At 42.0% G+C, this 19,229-nt stretch overlaps 1 protein-coding gene across 1 annotated transcript; it reads left to right on the top strand.

The window, feature by feature from the left end:
* Positions 1-1,337: 1,337 nt before the first annotated feature.
* Positions 1,338-11,037, top strand: LOC133410113 (collagen alpha-1(XXIII) chain-like). The gene is made up of 2 exons (XM_061690872.1): positions 1,338-1,965; positions 10,915-11,037. The coding sequence occupies exons 1-2, from the start codon at positions 1,678-1,680 to the stop codon at positions 11,035-11,037; spliced, it is 411 nt and encodes a 136-aa protein (XP_061546856.1). The 5' UTR covers positions 1,338-1,677.
* The last annotated feature ends 8,192 nt before the right edge of the window (positions 11,038-19,229 follow it).

Below are 19,229 nucleotides of genomic sequence, written 5' to 3'. Positions count from 1 at the left end.
CTGCTCTAGTACGCCAACAGACAGTCAATTGACAGAGAACACTTTGGAGACATAAAGACATTGACAAAACAAAAAACAGTCACTGAGCAATAAAGGGTTGCTCGTTGTTTGGTAATGCCGGTACATTATTTTTTTTTAAAATTTTTTTTTGACAATTGTGCAAAAGATGCAGAGTCCTCAAGCACTTAGAGCAGTTGGAATGACTAATATTCCAATAGTCCGGTGCAATGACCATTGTGCAAAGGGACCCGAGACTTCAAGGAGTGTATGCGGTTTAAAGTGACGAGTAGCGCGATCATCTGGGACAATGTTGGTTGTGCAAATATTGCAGATACTCCTCAATCAGTGTGCAAATGGAGCAGATGCTCCTCTGGCATGAGTGGCCATTATTGGTCAACAACAGATATGCAAATAGTGCAGCGTGGCGAGACTACAACAGTGAGTGCACGAGTAATATATAATTGGCCCCACAGAAATGTGACAACGATCTCAAGTCAAAAACATTGCCAGCATGTTGCAAAAGATTTGTAGATTAGGCGTTTAAGAAGTTGATCGCAAGAGGGAAGAAGCTGTTGGGATGTCTGCTAGTTCTAGTTTCTAGTGTTATCAGTCTTCTGACTGAGACAAGTGTGACATAATGAGAAAGAAAATATGTCTTGTAGTCTGATCCAGGCATTACCGAAAGCCGGACTCACCATTGGCCCAGCAATATATAGGTCAGGATGCGGTTTGGCTCCTCAAATGGGCTGAGTGCAGAAAGACAAGAGAGATGGTGCAGAAAGTGTGAAACATTTTTCTTTCTTTCTTTCTTTCTTTCTTTCTTTCTTTCTTTCTTTCTTTCTTTCTTTATGTATTTATTTATTGATTTTAGCAAATCATCTCACCGACAGACATCTGCGAACTCTTTTAAACTGCAACTTCAGCCAATGCCGTTATGGCTACATTTTGACAAATTCATTTCAAGGACAACTGAATTCAGTGGAAAATATTGTCAAATTATAGTTTGAATTCGCGAAAATTAGAAGAAATTCAACGCCAACCATTTCCACACTACTCTATTGGACTACTGTAGCTGGACGATTTGCTTGTTGTTTTGGTTGGATGAGAGCAGTGCAGTCAGCAGACCATCGCCACAGCAGTTGCTGGTTTTGCGTCCCCTAAAAATACCCCTCGCCAAGTGCGCACATCAAAGGGGGCTACAGCATTGCCACGAATCCCGCCCCGGCTTTTAACCTAAAGCCAGCCACGGAGGAGGAGCGTGCAGTGTGTGCAAAATGGGCCGCGGTATCTGAGAGGGAGAGAGAAGTGAGAGGAGAGAGACGCTGGTTCAGGTTTCAGTAAGGCGCACTGGCGGCAGACCTGCGGCACACACTGCGACCATTTAGGAGAGGAGCAACCAATTTACGGGACGTGAGTGGAATTGAGATGACAACCGGTCCATCTCTATGCGTCAACGTCATCAGGAACATCTCTGACTGATGGGAAGCCACAAAATGTATTTGTTTCCAAGTTTGATACAGTTGCTCACGTCTCAGTAAGAACGTTTATTAGAAACAACAGGTTGACAACTTGCGACAAAGCCCGCCTTTGCAAGCCACCGAGATTCCCAACTGGTTTTCTTCTTCCTGATGAGTTTACTGATTTTAAAGTGGATAAAAACATAAGTTTAGGTCTAAAATGGAGACGGAACAGAAATGGACAGACGCTGGGCAAATGAGCCAAAAGCTACAGAAGAACCCTTCCAAAAAGCTGAGGTGGGACAACTGGAGAGATTTTTCTTCCGTAACTCTTTGCATCGCATTATCTCTGCTAAGTGTTGGAGTATGCATTGGTGTTTTTGTGCGGACGACGGCGTTGCAGTCCAGGATAGTAAGTCTTGAGCAGCAGCACCTCGCTGCCTGGATGTTGTCCCTGGAGCAGGTGGAGCCCGTTATTTTGGACAGACTGGACCAAATCCTGGAGAAGGTTTGTGTTTCTCTTCCATTGTTTTTTCTAATCTGATGAGAAATACTGTACTTGATGGCCTTGAGAGGCCGAGGCCAAGGCCAACGTAAAAAATTGTACCTTAAAATTTCAGTCCACTATCAAATCTTTTTCCTTAGCACAAAAGTATTTCTTGGATTCATTAGAACCTAATTGAATTTGTAAATCTAAGTTTCAAATATTTGGAATTCAATTCACCTTTGATAGTCATTCATTTGCTATTGTCATCAAAGGAAATTGGAAATTAGAATCAACTGTGTCAGTTCCTGGAAAAAAAAATATTTCGGCGGCAATTATTTTATCCACCGTCAAAGCGTAACTTCATATAGCCTTTCAAATGCCATCAAATTGTTCGTAAGTAAGTATCGTGTTCAATAAAATGTCATGATTCATTTATTAATGGAATAATTATTGGAGGAAAGGTTGCTGAGTAATATGCTGTCTTTTTGAACTCATGTCACTTTAATGAATTCATGTAAAGCAACTAAAAGGAAGAGAAGTTTTTTTTTTTTAAGGATTTTTATTTTGTCAAATACTGTATTTCTTCAATACACATTGTACGTGCCCTAACAGTTGGGCCCCTGGGATTAGTGATTCATTGATTGCGAAGAAAAAAAAAGATATTTACCAATTTGTTTACTGGAATTAGCGAGGAGAGCACGCAATCTGACACCCAATTCAGGTGAATTTCCAAATGAATTAAATGCCTGCTTTGTAAATTTGAGCATCCTGGAGCTGTAAGCTATAAAAATTACAATTGTGAATCTGCATGGGTTTAGTACAAGGTGCTCTTCCCAGCCTTTGACATCTGTTGCTCCTAAAGACACCCTCTGTGTAACCCTTTCATTGACCACTTTTGCACAGCTACACTAACAAGCTTTTCCAGAGTGATTGAAGTCTTCCAAATGCTTGTTTTTTTTTTTTTTTGAGCCAAACCTTTCCCACCCCCCCACTTCACTGCAATGCTTTCTCAGAACCAGGCATTTGCTTTTACTAGACCCCACTGCCGACTAACTTGTAAAGAGGTTGTGGACTCCAGATTCTCCAGTCAGTTGTAATAATATACAAACACACGCAAAATAAATTAAAAAACATCATTTAAAAAAAAAAAGCCACAGGCAATTTTCTCGCAACCTAACTACAATATCTTTAAAAAACTGTAAAAAGGAAACTGTATTGCGTGTTTTTTATTCCTAATGAGCGCAATTTGATGGCTGACAGAACGCTTCAAATTTGATACAACAAATTTGATTGTTGATGTTACGTCTGTTTTTGTAAATTCCTTGTAATCGCTCACCTGACAACAAGACAACAGCAAAAGCTGTTGTCTTGCCGAAAGATATCCATTTAGCCACCCATCCATTTCCATTTCTATAGAAAATGGATAGATGGGTATCGTTTTTGGCCTGTTTTCGGTCTCTTGATGGTATCATCAATTAGATATTTTTTTATTTCAATAAACTGGATGATATCGATGTAATTTCTCCTCAATTCAGCTGCGAAGTGCTACACTTGAGAAAACGAGTCACATTCTCTATTGTTGTATAATGTCAGATACGAGACAATGAAAACCCAAAAAGTTTTTTTGGTCTTGACATTTTACCATTTGCGAATTATACAATTTAAAAGCCGCGGAGAGCTGTTTGCGACGCTGACCCTGGGCCCCACGGTGATGAGGATCTCCTTCATATGCAGCATCACACGCCCAAGGCAATGCAGCAGGCCTTTTTTGTTTATCTCTGTGCGTATACATAGTCATTATTAATGAGGCTCAACCATATGTCGCCTTTCATAGATAGCCTTCGGTGTTACTTTCCTCCCAAACAGCGAGGTTTTGTGTTTTGAAGTCATTTGCGAATGGTGCATTTGCCACGCAGCTCAAAGTTGTCCAAAACTTTGTACACAGTACAGAGGAACTGTATCAAGTGTAAAAATAAGTCAATAAAGCATGTCATGAATAATAACAAAAGTGGAATGAACTGTATGCTTAAAGTGATTCGTGTTCCATCTCATTTTCTAACATAATTACTTGTAATTCAGTAAATATAGCCAAGTTATGACTTTCCCACTTCAGTTATTGAGACTGCACTCCCCAAAATGAATGACTGCATCAGTTGTAAATAGTAATTACAACTCAAAGTAAGGTATTGTATGAGGAAGGTTCCATGTTGGAAAGCTGGCTGTTTGGGCCAGATGACTGGACTTGGACAAATATTTAATTTCTATTACGAGATGCAGGTCAAGTTGTTTTGCTAGACCTTTGCAGCATGCGGCTGTCTTTCCATAGCCTCATGCCACCGAAGGAAAAAAGATATTTTGATAAAAACCTAAAACCTAAAAACCACCTCCTGCCCGATGACAGCTGGGATAGGCTCCAGCACGCCCGCGACCCTAGTGAGGAGAAGCGGCTCAGAAAATGGATGGATGGATGGATGGATATTCAACCTATATTTAATTGAATACACTACAAAGACAAGCTATTTAATGTTCAAACTGATCAACTTTATTGTTTTTAGCAAATAATCGTTAACTTAGAATTTTATGGCTGCAAAAAGGTGGGACAGGTGGCAAAAAAGACTGAGAAAGTTGAGGAATGCTCATCAAACACCTGTTTGGAACATCCCACAGGTGAGCAGGCTCATTGGGAACACGTTGGTGCCATGATTGGGTGGAAAAGGAGCTTCCCTGAATTGCTCAGTCATTCACAAGCAAAGATGGGGCGAGGTTCACCTCCTTGTGAACAAGTCCGTGAGAAAATAGTCAAACAGTTTAAGGACGATGTTCCGCAACGTAAAATTGCAAGGAATTTAGATATTTCATCATCTACGGTCCATAATGCAGAGTCAAAAGGTTCAGAGAATCTGGAGAAATCACTGCATGTAAGCGGCAAGGCTGAAAACCAACATTGAATGCCCGTGACCTTCGATCCCTCAGGCGGCGCTGCATCAAAACCCGACATCAATGTGTAAAGGATATCACCACGTGGGCTCAGGAACACTTCAGAAAACCAATGTCAGTAAATACAGTTCAGCGCTACATCCGTAAGTGCAACTTGAAACTCTACTATGTGAAGCAAAAGCTATTTATCAACAACACCCAGAAACTTCTCTGGGCCCAACTCATCTAAGATGGACTGATGAAAAGTGGAAAGGTGTTCTGTGGTCCGATGAGCCCACATTTCAAATTGTTTTTGGAAATTGTGGACGTTGTATCCTCCGGGCCAAAGAGGAAAAGAACCATCCGGACTGTTATGGACGCAAAGTTCAAAAGCCAGCATCTGTGACGGTATGGGGCTGTGTTAGTGCCAATGGCATGGGTAACCTACACATCTGTGAAGGCACCATTAATGCTGAAAGGTACATACAGGTTTTGGAGAAACATGCTGCCATCCAAGCAACGTCTTTTTCATGGACGCCCCTGCTTATTTCAGCAAGACAATGCCAAACCACATTCTGCATGTGTTACAACAGTATGGCTTCGTAATAAAAGAGTCCAGTCCAGACCAGTCTCCCATTGAAAATGTGTGGCACATTATGAAGCATAGAATACAACAACGGAAACCCCGGACTGTTGAACAGCTGAAGCTGTACATCAAGCGAGAATGGGAAAGTATTCCACCTCCAAAGCTTCAACAATTAGTGTCCTGAGTTCACAAACATTTATTGAATGTTGTTAAAAGAAAAGGTGGTGTAACGCAGTGGTAAACATGACCGTGTTGCAGCCATAAAATTCTAAATTAAAGATTATTTGCTAAAAACAGTTTATTAGTTTGAAAATTAAATATCTTGTCTTTATAGTGTATTCAATTAAATATAGGTTGAACATCAGAATCAGTATCAATCTCTCCCAGCCTCACCTGCTATGTCCTGCCCGTCAGGAAGCTGTAAATCCACTGGCAGATGGCAGGTGAGACGCTGAGCTGGAGAAGGTTGGAGGAAAGGAGTTCAGGGATGATGGTGTTCAACATGATTTGCAAATCATTGTATTCTGTTTTTATTTATGTTTAACACAATGCCCCAACTTCATTGGAATTGGGGTTGTAGAAGTACAGCGATAGTGACCATGTCCTGGTAAGAGTTGGAACCATTAATGTGTATGGAATATTTGGATGACTTTGTCCCTCCCGAAATAGATGCCTGTTATTGTACTAAGGCTGACCTGGGAGAGGCAACATAGGACCATAGGGCACCCAAACTGCTACAAAATACAAAGAACAAAGAGTAGCAGTAGAGGAAGAATTAGACGAAACCTTCAGTATTTTCACTCTTAAGAATAATTGGTTTGAATGAGTCTTTTGTGAAAGAAACATGTTACTGAGCTGGTGAGCTTCCACTGATGGGCTAACGTGGTGTATACTGATATCAGACAAAAGTAGAACAACTTGATAACCCAGTCCAGATTAGCAACGGGTACAGTATAACATCAAAAACAGTTCTTGCTTTTATTTTATTATCATATCAGCCTTTTCAAGCAATGTGTGTGAGCATTGGTATAGAAAATACATATTCTGATGTTACCTGGTTATTTGCATTTACATTGACCCACCGTTCAGGGTGTACCCCGCCTCCTGCCCAATGATAGCTGGGATAGACTCCAGCACAGCCGCGACCCTAGTGAGGAGAAGCGGCTCAGAAAATGGATGGACGGATGGATAATCTAGAATAGAGACAATTGTCCAAATGGTGCTGTTAGTTTTTTTCAGCAGTCCTGTTTGTCCATTCCAGTCGGAGTTTGTCGTTATTTGTGGCACCAAACCAGACTGTGATGGAAGAACACAGGACTGATTCAATGACTGCTGTGTTAAACTGCTTCAATAGCTCCTGTGGCAGGCCGTGCTTCCTCAGAAGCTGCAGGAAGTACATCCTCTTCTGAGCCTTTTTGAGGATGGAGTTGATGTTGGTCTGCCATGATTCCTGAAGTCCACGATCATCGCTACAGTCTTGATCACGTTCAGCTCCAGGTTGTTTTGGCTGCACCAAAGCTCCAGCTGCTCCCCTTCCTGTCGATATTCAGATTCGTCACAGTCTTTGATGAGTCCGATGACTGTGGTGTCGTCTGCAAACCTCAGGAGCTGGGTGGGTTGAGGTGCACTCGTTCGTGGAGAGAGAGAAGAGGAGCAGACAGGGGACACATCCTTGGGGCGCCCTGGTGCTGTTGGTGCGTGTGAATGAGGTGGTGTCTCCCAGCCTCACCTGCAGTGTCCTGCCCGTCAGGAAGCTGCAAATTTACTGGCAAATTGCATTGAGCTGACACTGAGCTGGAGAAGCTTGGAGGAGAGGAGTTCGGGGATGATGGTGTTTAACGTAGAGCTGAAGTCTACAAACAGGATCCTCACGTAGGTCCTCGCACCGTTGAGGTGTTCTAGGATGAAGTGGAGTCCCACGTTTGAAGGTACGTCCCAATCCTGTTCATGGACGGTCAACGTAGAAGGGGCCTGTATGTTGGTATTAAGTGTATTAAACAATGATCAGACAAGCCCAGAGCTGCACAGGGGCTATAGCACGGTATGCGTCATTTAGCGTGTTGGAGCAGTGGTCTAGAATGTTGTTTTCCCTGGTGGGACTGTCAATTTAGGGAGTATGTGGTTGAGTTTTGCCTTGTTGAATAATGAGGAGTGAATCTGGGTGCTTTTTTTCCAAGTTTGTTTACCTGGTCATCGAGCATTAGCAGTGCGACGTGCGGGCTGGGGGGTGGAGGGGTATTTTTTATTTTTTTAAAACACCAGTTTACATCCAGCCAATGAGGTATTTACACTTCATCTCAATAATAGGCATATCCTCACTATCGCCACCAAAAAAAAAAACCCTGACCTCCTGACCTTCTCCTGACTCTGCTGCTAGCCTGGCCTAAACATGGCCCCTATAACATTTATAAACAACCAAGAAGAGCTCTCTGTATGCAAGGCAAAAGTCTGTTGTACGTAGTGAGAGCAGATGCTGGTGGGGAGCGCCACGCCACATTTGAAGTGAAGAAAAGTGAAAAATACAGTTTCCCTCTGCACTGATTTAACCACACAGTTCTCTGCGAACCTATCACCCACTATTCTGAGATGCCTGTACGTATGTATGACAACTTTTACATAGACCTCACAAAGACAAATACTTAATGTATGTGTGCTTGCTTAGGAGTAGCCATGACACCTGCTAATCAGCAAGCCTATTGCAAACAGTACACTCAAGCAAAAGTGCTCCAACTACGTACCACTGCACTTCATCAGGAAACAGTTCATGGCTACATACGTGCACACATAAAAACCAACACAAATACCTGTACATAGACACGCACGCACACAAATATATAACAGGGGCCACTACTTTCAACACACAGTGACTTTGGAGCTTGAGACTAAGCAGGCATGCTGACAGTTAAGGTCATTATAAAGCTTTAAAACGCAGCAAGGACAAGGAAAAAAGAGCTGACATGATCATATGATTGCTATTATGATTAATACAATCTATGCTGAGAAAGTCGAACTGTCGCATAAAGTGCTGACACGATGCTAAACTGTGCACTGTAAAGAATATTAGATATGTTGAACATTTGAAACTTGATGTGTGAATGTGAGTGTGAATGGTTGTCCGTGTCCATATGTGCCCTGCGAGTGTCTGGCGACCAGTTCAGGGTGTAGTCCGTCTTTCGTCCGAAGTCAGCTGGGATAGCCTCCAGCCCCCTACAACCCTAACCAGATTAAGCGGTGATGAATTTAAACACCAAAATGTTTAACCAAACCATACAGCACAACATTATCCAGAGGCGTACAATATATTGTCTCTGCTATCTCTGTTTATCTGATTGCGGCCTTTTTGTGTCCTTGATGTCAAATTTGAAGACAAAATATATTTAAATTGATTTTTTCAAGTACCAGCAGTGGGCGTGCCCGATTATAAGTGTTGTCTAAAATGTCATGTTAATATTAGCATATTTTGACTTTTTCTTTTTTGCGGTTTTATGGTGGTATTTTACAGTTTTCACCCTGTCCCGAGCACAGGGTTTGGATATACGAAGCGCTATCTTTCTACTAAAAAAATGCTAAAATGGTGTAACCTTTACCATAAATTCCTTAAAATATAATGGAATGAATGATTTCTCATCATACGTCCAAAACGTTTCAAATTCTGTCTTTTATTTTTACTAAAATATGTCTGTCCCTTAAAGTTGCTGTCATTGCCGCCACATTGACCATTTTCAGATCAATAAAGTTGATTCAAAATCCGATTCTTTAATTCCCTGTGTCATTTTGTCTTGTCACTCAAGCACATGCTCGGGCACAGAGAAGTCAGACATTTTGATATCTGGAAGACTAAGTTTTTTCCTCATTTGTACCCTTAAGTCACATAATATTTTTATTGCATGTCATTACCAAAGTCGTTTTAAAATGTAAAATATAAAAATAGGCCCCCGGACTGTTGAGCAACTGAAGTTGTACATCAAGCAAGAATGGGAAATATTTCCACCTACAAAGCTTCAACAATTAGTTTCCTAAGTTCATAAATGCTTATTGAGTGCTGTCAAAAAGGAAAGGTGATGTAACACAGTGGTAAACGTGCAACTGTCCGAACGTTTTGGGAATCTGTTGCCGGGATCAAATTCAAAATGAGTGAATATTTGCAAATAACCATTGAAGTTGATCAGTTTGAACATTAAATATTCTGTCTTTGTAGTGTATTTATTTGAATATACTGTCGGTTGAAAAGGATTTAGACATCACTATATTCTATTGTGATTTATATTTTACACATCCCAACTTCATTGAAATCGGGGTTTGGACATCCAGTAGAACTTAATTCTGCCTGGCATGTTCGGCACGACAAGGTACTACATGGAAGGCGCACAACTATAAATTCAGACTTGCCTGTATCCAGTTGGGTAACAACCTATAAAAAGCAAATCTTTAAAAATCTGCAATATTCTTGAAACAATTTTGGAATAATTTCAAGTGGAAATTTCAGATTCTTCTAGAGATTCTGGGATGTAAAAAAACAAACATTTTTTTGAAACACCCTCATTTGTTTGTAACATTCAACAACGTCCTCCAAAATCCTGTGGTTTCTTCCTGTTGCATACTTTCAGCTGATTTTTTTTTTTTTTTTTTTTTTACAAACATCTGCAAACCACTTTAACGTTCCATTACCTTCAACAACATTTGAACCCACACATTAACTTTTCATCTGTTTGAATGTGAGTTGAACGCATTATCAGCCTTTAGCGAAGTAATCTTGCTTCATCTAGCGGCCAAGTATATTTTAGTTTTGGTCAGACAGGAATCTTTGAAATTCTTGAGCTCTTGGGTCTCTTTTCCCTTAATGACACGTTGACCGTTTAAACCATCGTACCACAGACTGAGATAACAGACGTTGATGCACTGTAACAGCCCAGAGAACTGTGAGCGCTTGGAATGACAGCACCTGTCGCCAGCCTCTAAACAGTCAATGCTGTACTTGCCCACTTGTTGGTTGCTGCACGCCCACTCATCTCAAGTAAAATGGCTCAGCGGCTGCTTCGTGGGCAAAGCTTTCACCTGCGAAATTCAGAGACGTTGAGGAGTAATTGGCTTCAAATTATTTGGGAAGAAATAAAGCGGTCTCAAATGCCAGACGGAAAAGACTGACCAAGAAGAGTTTGAAAAAAGGGAATCCTGTTCATTTTTTTAAACCAAATTATCATGCAAACCCAATAAAAGGACATCAAAGATTATATAAAGAAAAAAAGTTGATGGCATGAGACCTTTCATGTTTTCCGGAAACAATGATCCAACTCCAAAGCAGTTTTACCTCACCCCATCACGATCAGTTACGTTTTTACAAAATCACAAGCTCAATGTCTCAAATTATTTTTCTTAGTTTGCGTAAAGACGTTGCCCTGATGCTTGTTTGTATTCACTTTATTGAGATGTTTGACTGAATTCATTCTTTCTCCTTTTCCCGCATGCAGAAGCTTGCAGCGCGATTACCAAAGACGCGAGACGTGAGGGAGGCCCCTTACAGCTGCTTGTGTCCTCCAGGTATGGGTTCCATTATGTTTCCCATTCTTTGGCCTTGTCTGAAGAAACTGTAACAGTTTACATCAAAGTTGGATGCAACCTGGTTGGTTTGGTTTGTTTTACATTCAGCTGACTTTATTGTGGTGGGTATGGAGAGCTCCATCGCTCAATTTTCTATACATTGTAACCAGTGCAGGGTCATGGGTGTATATATATATATACTCTCTATTGCAGCCACAACACTGCTGCGTCTATAGCACTCCTGTTTCTGTCTATAGCGTAGGTCCACCATTTAGAGTTAAAGAGATCTCGTTAAGTCAAAATAATTCATAGTGGATCGCAAACTACAATTTAGTCACGACTAAGGCTGTCAAATAATATTGAAAATAAAATACAATTCTGCGTTTAAAAGTGAAGTGCTTTCGAACACGTCATCCTAAAGTACCTCAAATGAAAAACAAACTAATAGACAATGTACTAAATAAACTAAGCAGTGGTGATGTGGCACAACGAATTGCAGGAAGTGCTGCCCACCTGGCTCCTGCCAGTCATCACCAAGCGCACACTCTGTTCACATGAATGCCATACTTTTGATTCTTGGCATTGCCCCGTGACTGAGAGGGCAGAACTGCGGTGCCTTGATGGAGACAGGATCCTCAATGAATACATTGAGTGTAAAGGGAAGACGTAGTCCCAGTGACAGATGATCAAAACTTGTAACATCATCTAGGACTATAAATTTAGCCACATGCAAAACACACCAGTTGTGGGTACAATACCACACATTCGATATTCCTCAAGACATATTGTAATACATAGTGATGTGCTATTTTACTCGGGAGAAAAATCCTCAGTTGGATCAGCACCAAACTTAAATTTCTTAGTTTTGTCTTTAAGACGAAGGCATTATTCACAGACAAATTGAAGACAGTTTGAAATGGAAACCTGTGATTGGCTGGCGTCCGCTCCAGGGTGTATCCCGCCTCTCGCCCAAAGTCAGCTGGGATAGGCTCCAGCACGCCCGCGACCCTAATGACTTCAAGCTGTATCGAAAATGGATAGATGGACGAAATGGAAATATTCTTGACCCATGCTCCAACCCTCCAGCCATTGTGCATCCCTGCTAACGACGTAACAACAAGAAACATCGATCAAGCGGGTGGCGTATTATAGTCAAGTGTTGACGTACTAGTATCGTAGGTGCAAAATGTGCTTTGTATGTATGTATGTAGATTGTGGATATCTGTGCTTGTTTACAAGTCGACTGAAAAATGAAGTTTGCTAAATGTAGAGCAACAGAATGTGAGACCCTCTTGGGCCTCAAAGGTGCCGCAGAGTCTTGTTAGTCAAATGTTTACCATGACCATAAAACACAGCCATGGGCAACATACAGTACATGATGCTTTAAAAGGATGGATACGAATCACCAAGCACATTGCTTATAGCCGAGTGGGCCTCAGACTCATATGAACGGTATGAGTATGCTGTCTATGTCGGTCTCCGAACGGCTTTGAGGGGCATTGATAGCATTGTTCTGATTCAGCTGTCACTTCCCATCTTATTTTGCCAGCTAGATGTACAGACATACAGACAGAAAAGTTAGATAGATTTGACTTTTGTTTGACATTTAGCTGGAGGACAAGATGGATCACAATGGTCACATGACTGCATGACTAAAACTGTGCTGTGTATTTGTCACCCTTCACCGGCATGTGGCTCCATAATGTTATCAGCCCCTGACTATAATATATAAATTTGATGTTGTCCCATCCATCCATTTTTTTATTACCACTTTTCGTGATGAGAGTTGTGACAAGTTGGAATGAATATGAATATCCTGTATATTTGCTTGAGACCGAGTAGTGCAGCGGTTCATTTGGCTTTTATGCCGTCACGGTTGGACATGTGTCCGTACATTGAGTAGCTCCGTCGTTAGTTCATGCACAATGTATGAATGGGAGTGTGAATGATTGTCTGTCTATGTGCCCTGTAATTGAGTGGTGCGCAGTCCAAGGTGCGGTCTTCCTTTCGTCAGCTGTCGGCTGGGAAAGGCTCCGGCTACCCTCAGCCCTCAACAGTATACGCCATATAGGAAATGGATGGCTGTATGAAGTGAAGGCTAAAGACCATCCATCCATTTTCAACACCGCTTATCCTGGTTAGGGTTGCGGTGCGCTGGAGCCTATCCCAGCTGACTTCGGGCGAAAGGCGGGCTACGCCCTGAACTGGTCGCCAGTCAGTCGCAGGGCGCATTTTGACATGGACAACCATCCGCCCTCACATTTACAATCACACCGTCACTGAGTGGGAAGTGAACCCACGCTGCCCGTACCAAAGTCAGGCCAGTGTACCACTACACCATCAGCAATTTAAACATGTTGGTTTTTTTACACACAGAGAGGTAAACAATATTAAGTGAACATTATAAACATTATTATAAACCTGGGCAGACTCTTCCTTCCATAGGTTTAAATTCAGAACCTTGGCATTACTCCACCAGGTAGTCTTCTTCCTTATTTAATGGCCTGTGCCTCAAATATACCATATTTAAATATATGAATAGAAACATATTCCTTAGATTCAGTGGTGTATGGTTTCACTGTATATTTACAGCAGGTGTTATTTTTATTCACTGTGTTATGTGATTTTTATCCACATTTGGAAGAATCCCGAGGAAATCTGATTCTGCGTTAAGTTTGTCACTGAAATGAAGCAAGGTGCTTGTGTTAGCCATTGCCCTGTAATTGTGTGTGTGCTGGGGATCAATAGGCAAGAATGGGGGGTTGAAACTAATTGTAGTGTTATTCCTGACTAACAGGAAGTTGGCTTGCACAGTTTACCTGAAGGATATTCAGCGGTGTCATGAAAGAGAAATAAAAAAAAAAAAAAAGGCATGCTATCTGATTCCTCACCCTGTGTTCCCTCCTGCCTGGGCAGTTTGGCGTTGTTGCCATAGTGCAGGTCACCAACACTCACATACCATCCATCCACAGTCACATAAAACAACATAAACATGACCAATGTGATGTACAGTGTAGCTAGGCAGTTCTAATACCTATTAACAGAAATCATCTTGATATTAACTTGTTCATTAGAGCTACATATTGTCCCGCCAAATAAAATGCATTATAGCTATATTTAGTGATGACTGATCAATAGAGGGCACTTAAGGTGCTGCCCCACCGCTGTTGAGTCACCTTAAAAAGGACAAAAGTCAAATAATGAAAATGAAAATAGTATATGATCATAAAAATATTACCAATTTTATGTATATCTATTTTTAGACAAATAGGATAACTATTATACAGTTAAAGATGAGTAAAATTGAATAGTTTATCTCTGGTTGTCTGATTTTATGACGCAAATTCCTCAACGTTTTCCCAGTGACTTGTTAAATGTTTCACATGCACAGTCAGCCCTCGTGAAACACAAAAGATATTGCCGAGGAAGAGCGTTTGATTCCAGCGTCCTTTAACCTATTTAGTTACTGTTAAACCCTCCCACCCCCATCAAGTTACTGTGAAAAGGGTTTTGGTAACAAAAAAAATGCTTGCAATAGCTCAACATTGTTATTTATTACCGATGAAGATTTTAAATATTGGTACAGATTTTAGCAACATCCCTCTAGGAGCCGTCACGTTATCGTGGTGGAGGGATTTGTGTGTCCCAATGATCCTAGGAGCTAAGTTGTCTGGGGCTTCATGCCCCTGGTTGGATCACACATGGCAAACAGGTCCTCGGTGAGGGACCAGACAAAACACGGCAAAAGATGCCCATGATGAAACTTACAAATGGATTTAGGTTTCCCATCCCCAGACGCGGGTCACCGGGGCCCCCCTCTGGAGCCAGGCCTTGAGGTGGGCCACCTCACCTGGACCCATGGGGCCCGGCCGGGCACAGCCCGAAAGGGTCCCCCTTCTTATAGGCTCACCACCTGTGGGAGGGGCCATAGGAGTCGGGTGCAGTGTGAGCTGGGCGGTGGCCGAAGGCAGGGACCTTGGCGGTCCGATCCCCGGCTACAGAAGCTGGCTCTCGGGACGTGGAATATCACCTCTCTGGCTGGGAAGGAGCGCGAGCTGGTGTGTGAGGTCGAGAAATTCCGACTGGATATAGTCGGGCTCGCCTCCACACACGACTTGGGCTCTGGTACCAGTCCACTTGAGAGGGGTTGGACTCTCTTCCACTCTGGAGTTGCCCACAGTGAGAAGCGCTGAGCAGGGTTGAGTATACTTATTGCCCCCCAGCTCAGCGCCTGTATATTGGGGTTCATCCAGTGGACAAGAAGGCAGCCTCCCTCCGCCTTCGGGTGGGGGTACGGGTCCTGACTGTTGTTTTTGCCTATGCATCAAACAGCAGTTCAGAGTACCCACCCTTTTTGGAGTCCTTGGAGGGAGTGCTGGAGAATGTCAATGCTCACATGGGCAATGACAATGAGACCTCGTGATCTTCACGAGTGAGAGAAGAATGGAACGAGAGATTGACAGGTGGATCAGTGCAGCGTCTGCAGTGATGCTGACTTTTTATTGGTCCGTTGTGGTGAAGAAGGAGCTAAACCGAAAGTTTAAGCTGTCAATTCACCGGTCGATCTTCGTTCCTACCCTCACCTATGGTCACGAGCTTTGGGTCGTGACCGAAAGAACAAGATCCCGGATACAAGCGTCCTCCGTAGGGTGTCCCCTAGAGGTAGTGTGAGAAGCTCGGTCATCCGGGAGGGGCTCAGAGTAGAGCCGCTGCTCCTCCGCATTGAAAGGAGCCAGATGAGGTGGCTCGGGCATCTGATTAGGATGCCTCCCTGGTGAGGTGTTCCGGGCACGTCCCACCGGGAGGAGACCCCGGGGATGACCCTGGACACGCTGGAGAGACTATGTCTCCCAGCTGGCCTGGGAACGCCTTGGGATCCCCCCCCCCGGAAGAGCTGGATGAAGTGGCTGGAGAGGGATGTCTGGGCATCCCTCCCAAAGCTACTGCCGAGTCCCAATATCGGATAAGCGGAAGAAAATGGATGGATTGATGGATTTTAGCAACAATCATGAAAGTGGATGCAAATGATTTGCTTTCGCAGGCCACATTTGGTGCCCGGGCTTTGAGTTTGAAACCTGTGATATAGGGTGAGAAATTTGGTAATCCGGGATGGTCTCGGAGTAGAGGCTTTCTGGTGTTTCGGCATGTCAAAAAGGGAGGAAGACCGAGGACACACTGGATATACTACTGTATGTCTATCGGCAGTCCTGGGAATGCCTTGTGATCCTCCAGTAGAGCTGGATGAATTGATTTAGGAGAGGTTGCTACCCCCGTGACCCGACCCCTGTTAAGATGACGAAGATGGATAGATCCACAAATATCCATGAATAACGTCTTGGTTGTAAGAATGGTTGGAGCTAAAAATGAACAGCAATGATGGACTTGTAAACAAGAGGCTTCCTCTAATCTATGCAGCTGACACGGGGCTGGGGGGTCTCAGGGTCATGGTGTTGGTTATTTAAGGAGTCCCCCAAGTTCACCTTGACATGTGTGCTGACAGGAAGAGAGCACAGCAGATCCCCTTTCTTTACTCATGATAAGTTTACAGTGCAGCTGCCAGTGTGTGGCCATAATTGGCGGAATGTGGCAGCCAGAGACGGGGAGAAGGAAGCGACAGGACAGTTATGCAGTTATACAGACAAAGGAGGAGCAAGGTCATTGAAGAACTCAAAATGATAAAGGCACGAAAGCCTGACTTCCATCAAGCAGTACAGTTCAGTTCAGTTAACCACAATACATAATTTATTGCATCCAGTGTTGTCCATTGTCAAAATTTGTGAAGGGTTTCGAATATTGAATAATAATTGAATTGAATAATTGAACAACTCATCCGTACTGTACCGCATTTTGGTCTTCCTCTGTTGGCAGTGCCAGTTATAATGGGTAGACACTTTGCATGTCATTGATTGGTTGACAGAAAATGTGTAATAGTTTTCTAGCGTTGGAAATTTCAATTTCCAAGTATTGTTGAACCTCCAAACTTGATCACAATCTGTTGTGACCTACAATTTGTTCAAATTACCAAACCATTTTTTCCATTGAAATTAATTATTTTACAGTCAAACGATCAGCGTCATAAAACATATTACTGTCCATGCAAAGTTTTAACATTCGAAACTGTTGTACATGAGCAACCAGATGTTAACCACTATATTATTCATGCGGTTAAAAAAAAAAAAAAGTAAAAAAACTTGTTTGAAAAGACTCCGAACTTTCGTTGAGGGTGGAATTATTATCCTCACAGGTGCTTGTTCCACATTTTATGTTGTTGTTAATTAACAAACATTAAAACGTTGTTAAAACATTAACAAGTATACAATTAACTCAACCACTAATGTTAAATCTTAACACATATACAACTCTAGCCTTTGATAACACGTGAAATCACGGAGCAGCTAACCTCCAGTTGGCTCACTAGCAAATGCTAGCTAATGTAAGTGTCTACCTCTTCATTCACTGCTCCTTGAAATATAAAGTTGCTGTTAGTTGTTTAGTACCTACGTTTTCAGGCAAGTGTGCTTTTGCTGATATTTTGAGGTGCACAGTACTGTAAATACTCTAATAGACATCAGTATTGGGCAACTTTGAAGTGGATGGATGGAGGGAGGGACAAAGATCCGTTTCTTAAATCACGCTTTTATAAGGAATTACCCGAGAAAACGACAATGGAAATGAATGGGATCTGGACATGTTGGACATGCAGACTGGATGACGTTGGAGGAGGTGAGCTGCAGTAGATTAGCGAGGAAAACACACCATCTGGTTTCCTCATAAAAAAAATGTTGTCGTGAGTATTCCGTCACCTGATCTCTTGCTCCCACTATTGCAGCGCTCTTAAACACGGCACGCCATTAAACTTGTTAGTATCTTGTTTGGAGAGTGTTCACAGCCAACTCCATTTTTTTACAGACCCTCACGGGCACCGTCTCAAATTTAAATTTGAGGAAATGCTAATTAAATGAGTTTCGAGAGCACGCAATGGATTTTGTTTTACAAAGAGCACAAATGTGAATCAGATATTCGTCATGCAAATATTTATCCTCTTTCTTACTAAACTAATGAGTGCATGTTTATACAAAAGTGATTCAGAAAAAAAACATAGTTTTTTAGCTGACCAGAAGCAAACAGGCATTTCTGCTGTTCCAAATTAAAAAAGCATGATAGTGAATACATCAAGGTAAAATCAAACATAATTGAATCTGACATTCCCTGGTGTACACCACTTGCCATAGTCCAATTACCGACCTTATGAGACAAGAAGGTCCAAATGGAGGCCAGCTGTCTTCGCACACTGGGATGCAGCCCTGCAAACTTTCAAACTTACTGACAGACCTTTTCTATGTTTTGTTGGGTTTGAACATTAGGACCACATCAGGTCACAAAGGATGACTAGAATGGAGAGAAATATTATTGGCACTGCATTGAGTTTTGGCCATCATAATTATGAGTGCGCATTGTGATTTCAAAAGTGTCATCCTAAGGAAGTAATTTCCAACTATCAGCAGAGTAGTCTGGACTCTGAGCATGATGCCATTCTTATCAGAAATTGACTTCCATTTTATTCCTGCCAAAAATGCTCGGTGACGAGTTATTGGCTTCTCTAAATGAGTATTAGGTTTTTCAGTGAGCATGACTCATTCTGTAGATGTGACAAATGAATTGAAGTCATTCAGTTGCATTTTATCTAAAGGAGTAAGAAGATGACAAAATGGGTATTCAGAAATAATACAAATGCACAGATAATTATGCAAGGTGAGTGGCTAACTAGCCCAAAATAAGTTTTAGTATACAGGGGTCATACTCATGTCCCAGGGGCAGGATCCGTCCCGCCACATCATTTTATGTGGTCCGCGAATGTACATCATGTGCGTCAAATTCATGTCTCTTGCTACAATAACAAGATGACAGATTGTCTTCACTTTTAACAATGTTGAGATATTGCAAGCATTTCTTTGTTAGCAATTGTCCTTTTAAAATAAATTGACTTGTTTCCATCCGTCCATTTTCTACACTGCTTATCCTCGCTAGGGTCACAGGTATGCTGGAGCCTATCCCAGCTAACTGCGGGCAGGAGGCGGGATACAACCTGAACTGGTTTTGTGAATAATAGTTGAACAACCATTTTTTTTCACTGGCTTCTTATTTCAAAACGAGTTATCTATCAATTTGTGGTGTATATGTAAAAATATTAGGCGATCATACAGATTATATAGATAGATTAAATATAGATTATATAGATTAAAAG

The sequence above is a fragment of the Phycodurus eques genome, chromosome 11, assembly GCF_024500275.1.
Source record: "Phycodurus eques isolate BA_2022a chromosome 11, UOR_Pequ_1.1, whole genome shotgun sequence".
Taxonomy (NCBI): domain Eukaryota; kingdom Metazoa; phylum Chordata; class Actinopteri; order Syngnathiformes; family Syngnathidae; genus Phycodurus; species Phycodurus eques.
Note: the sequence above shows the minus strand (reverse complement) of the source record. Positions and strands in the feature narration are given on the sequence as shown.

Bases quoted from the DNA above. Each gene is read 5' to 3' on its own strand.
- LOC133410113 (XM_061690872.1), top strand. From the start codon at position 1,678: ATGGAGACGGAACAGAAATGGACAGACGCTGGGCAAATGAGCCAAAAG. The intron at 1,966-10,914 runs GTTTGTGTTTCT...TCCCGCATGCAG, and splicing joins TGGACCAAATCCTGGAGAAG to AAGCTTGCAGCGCGATTACC.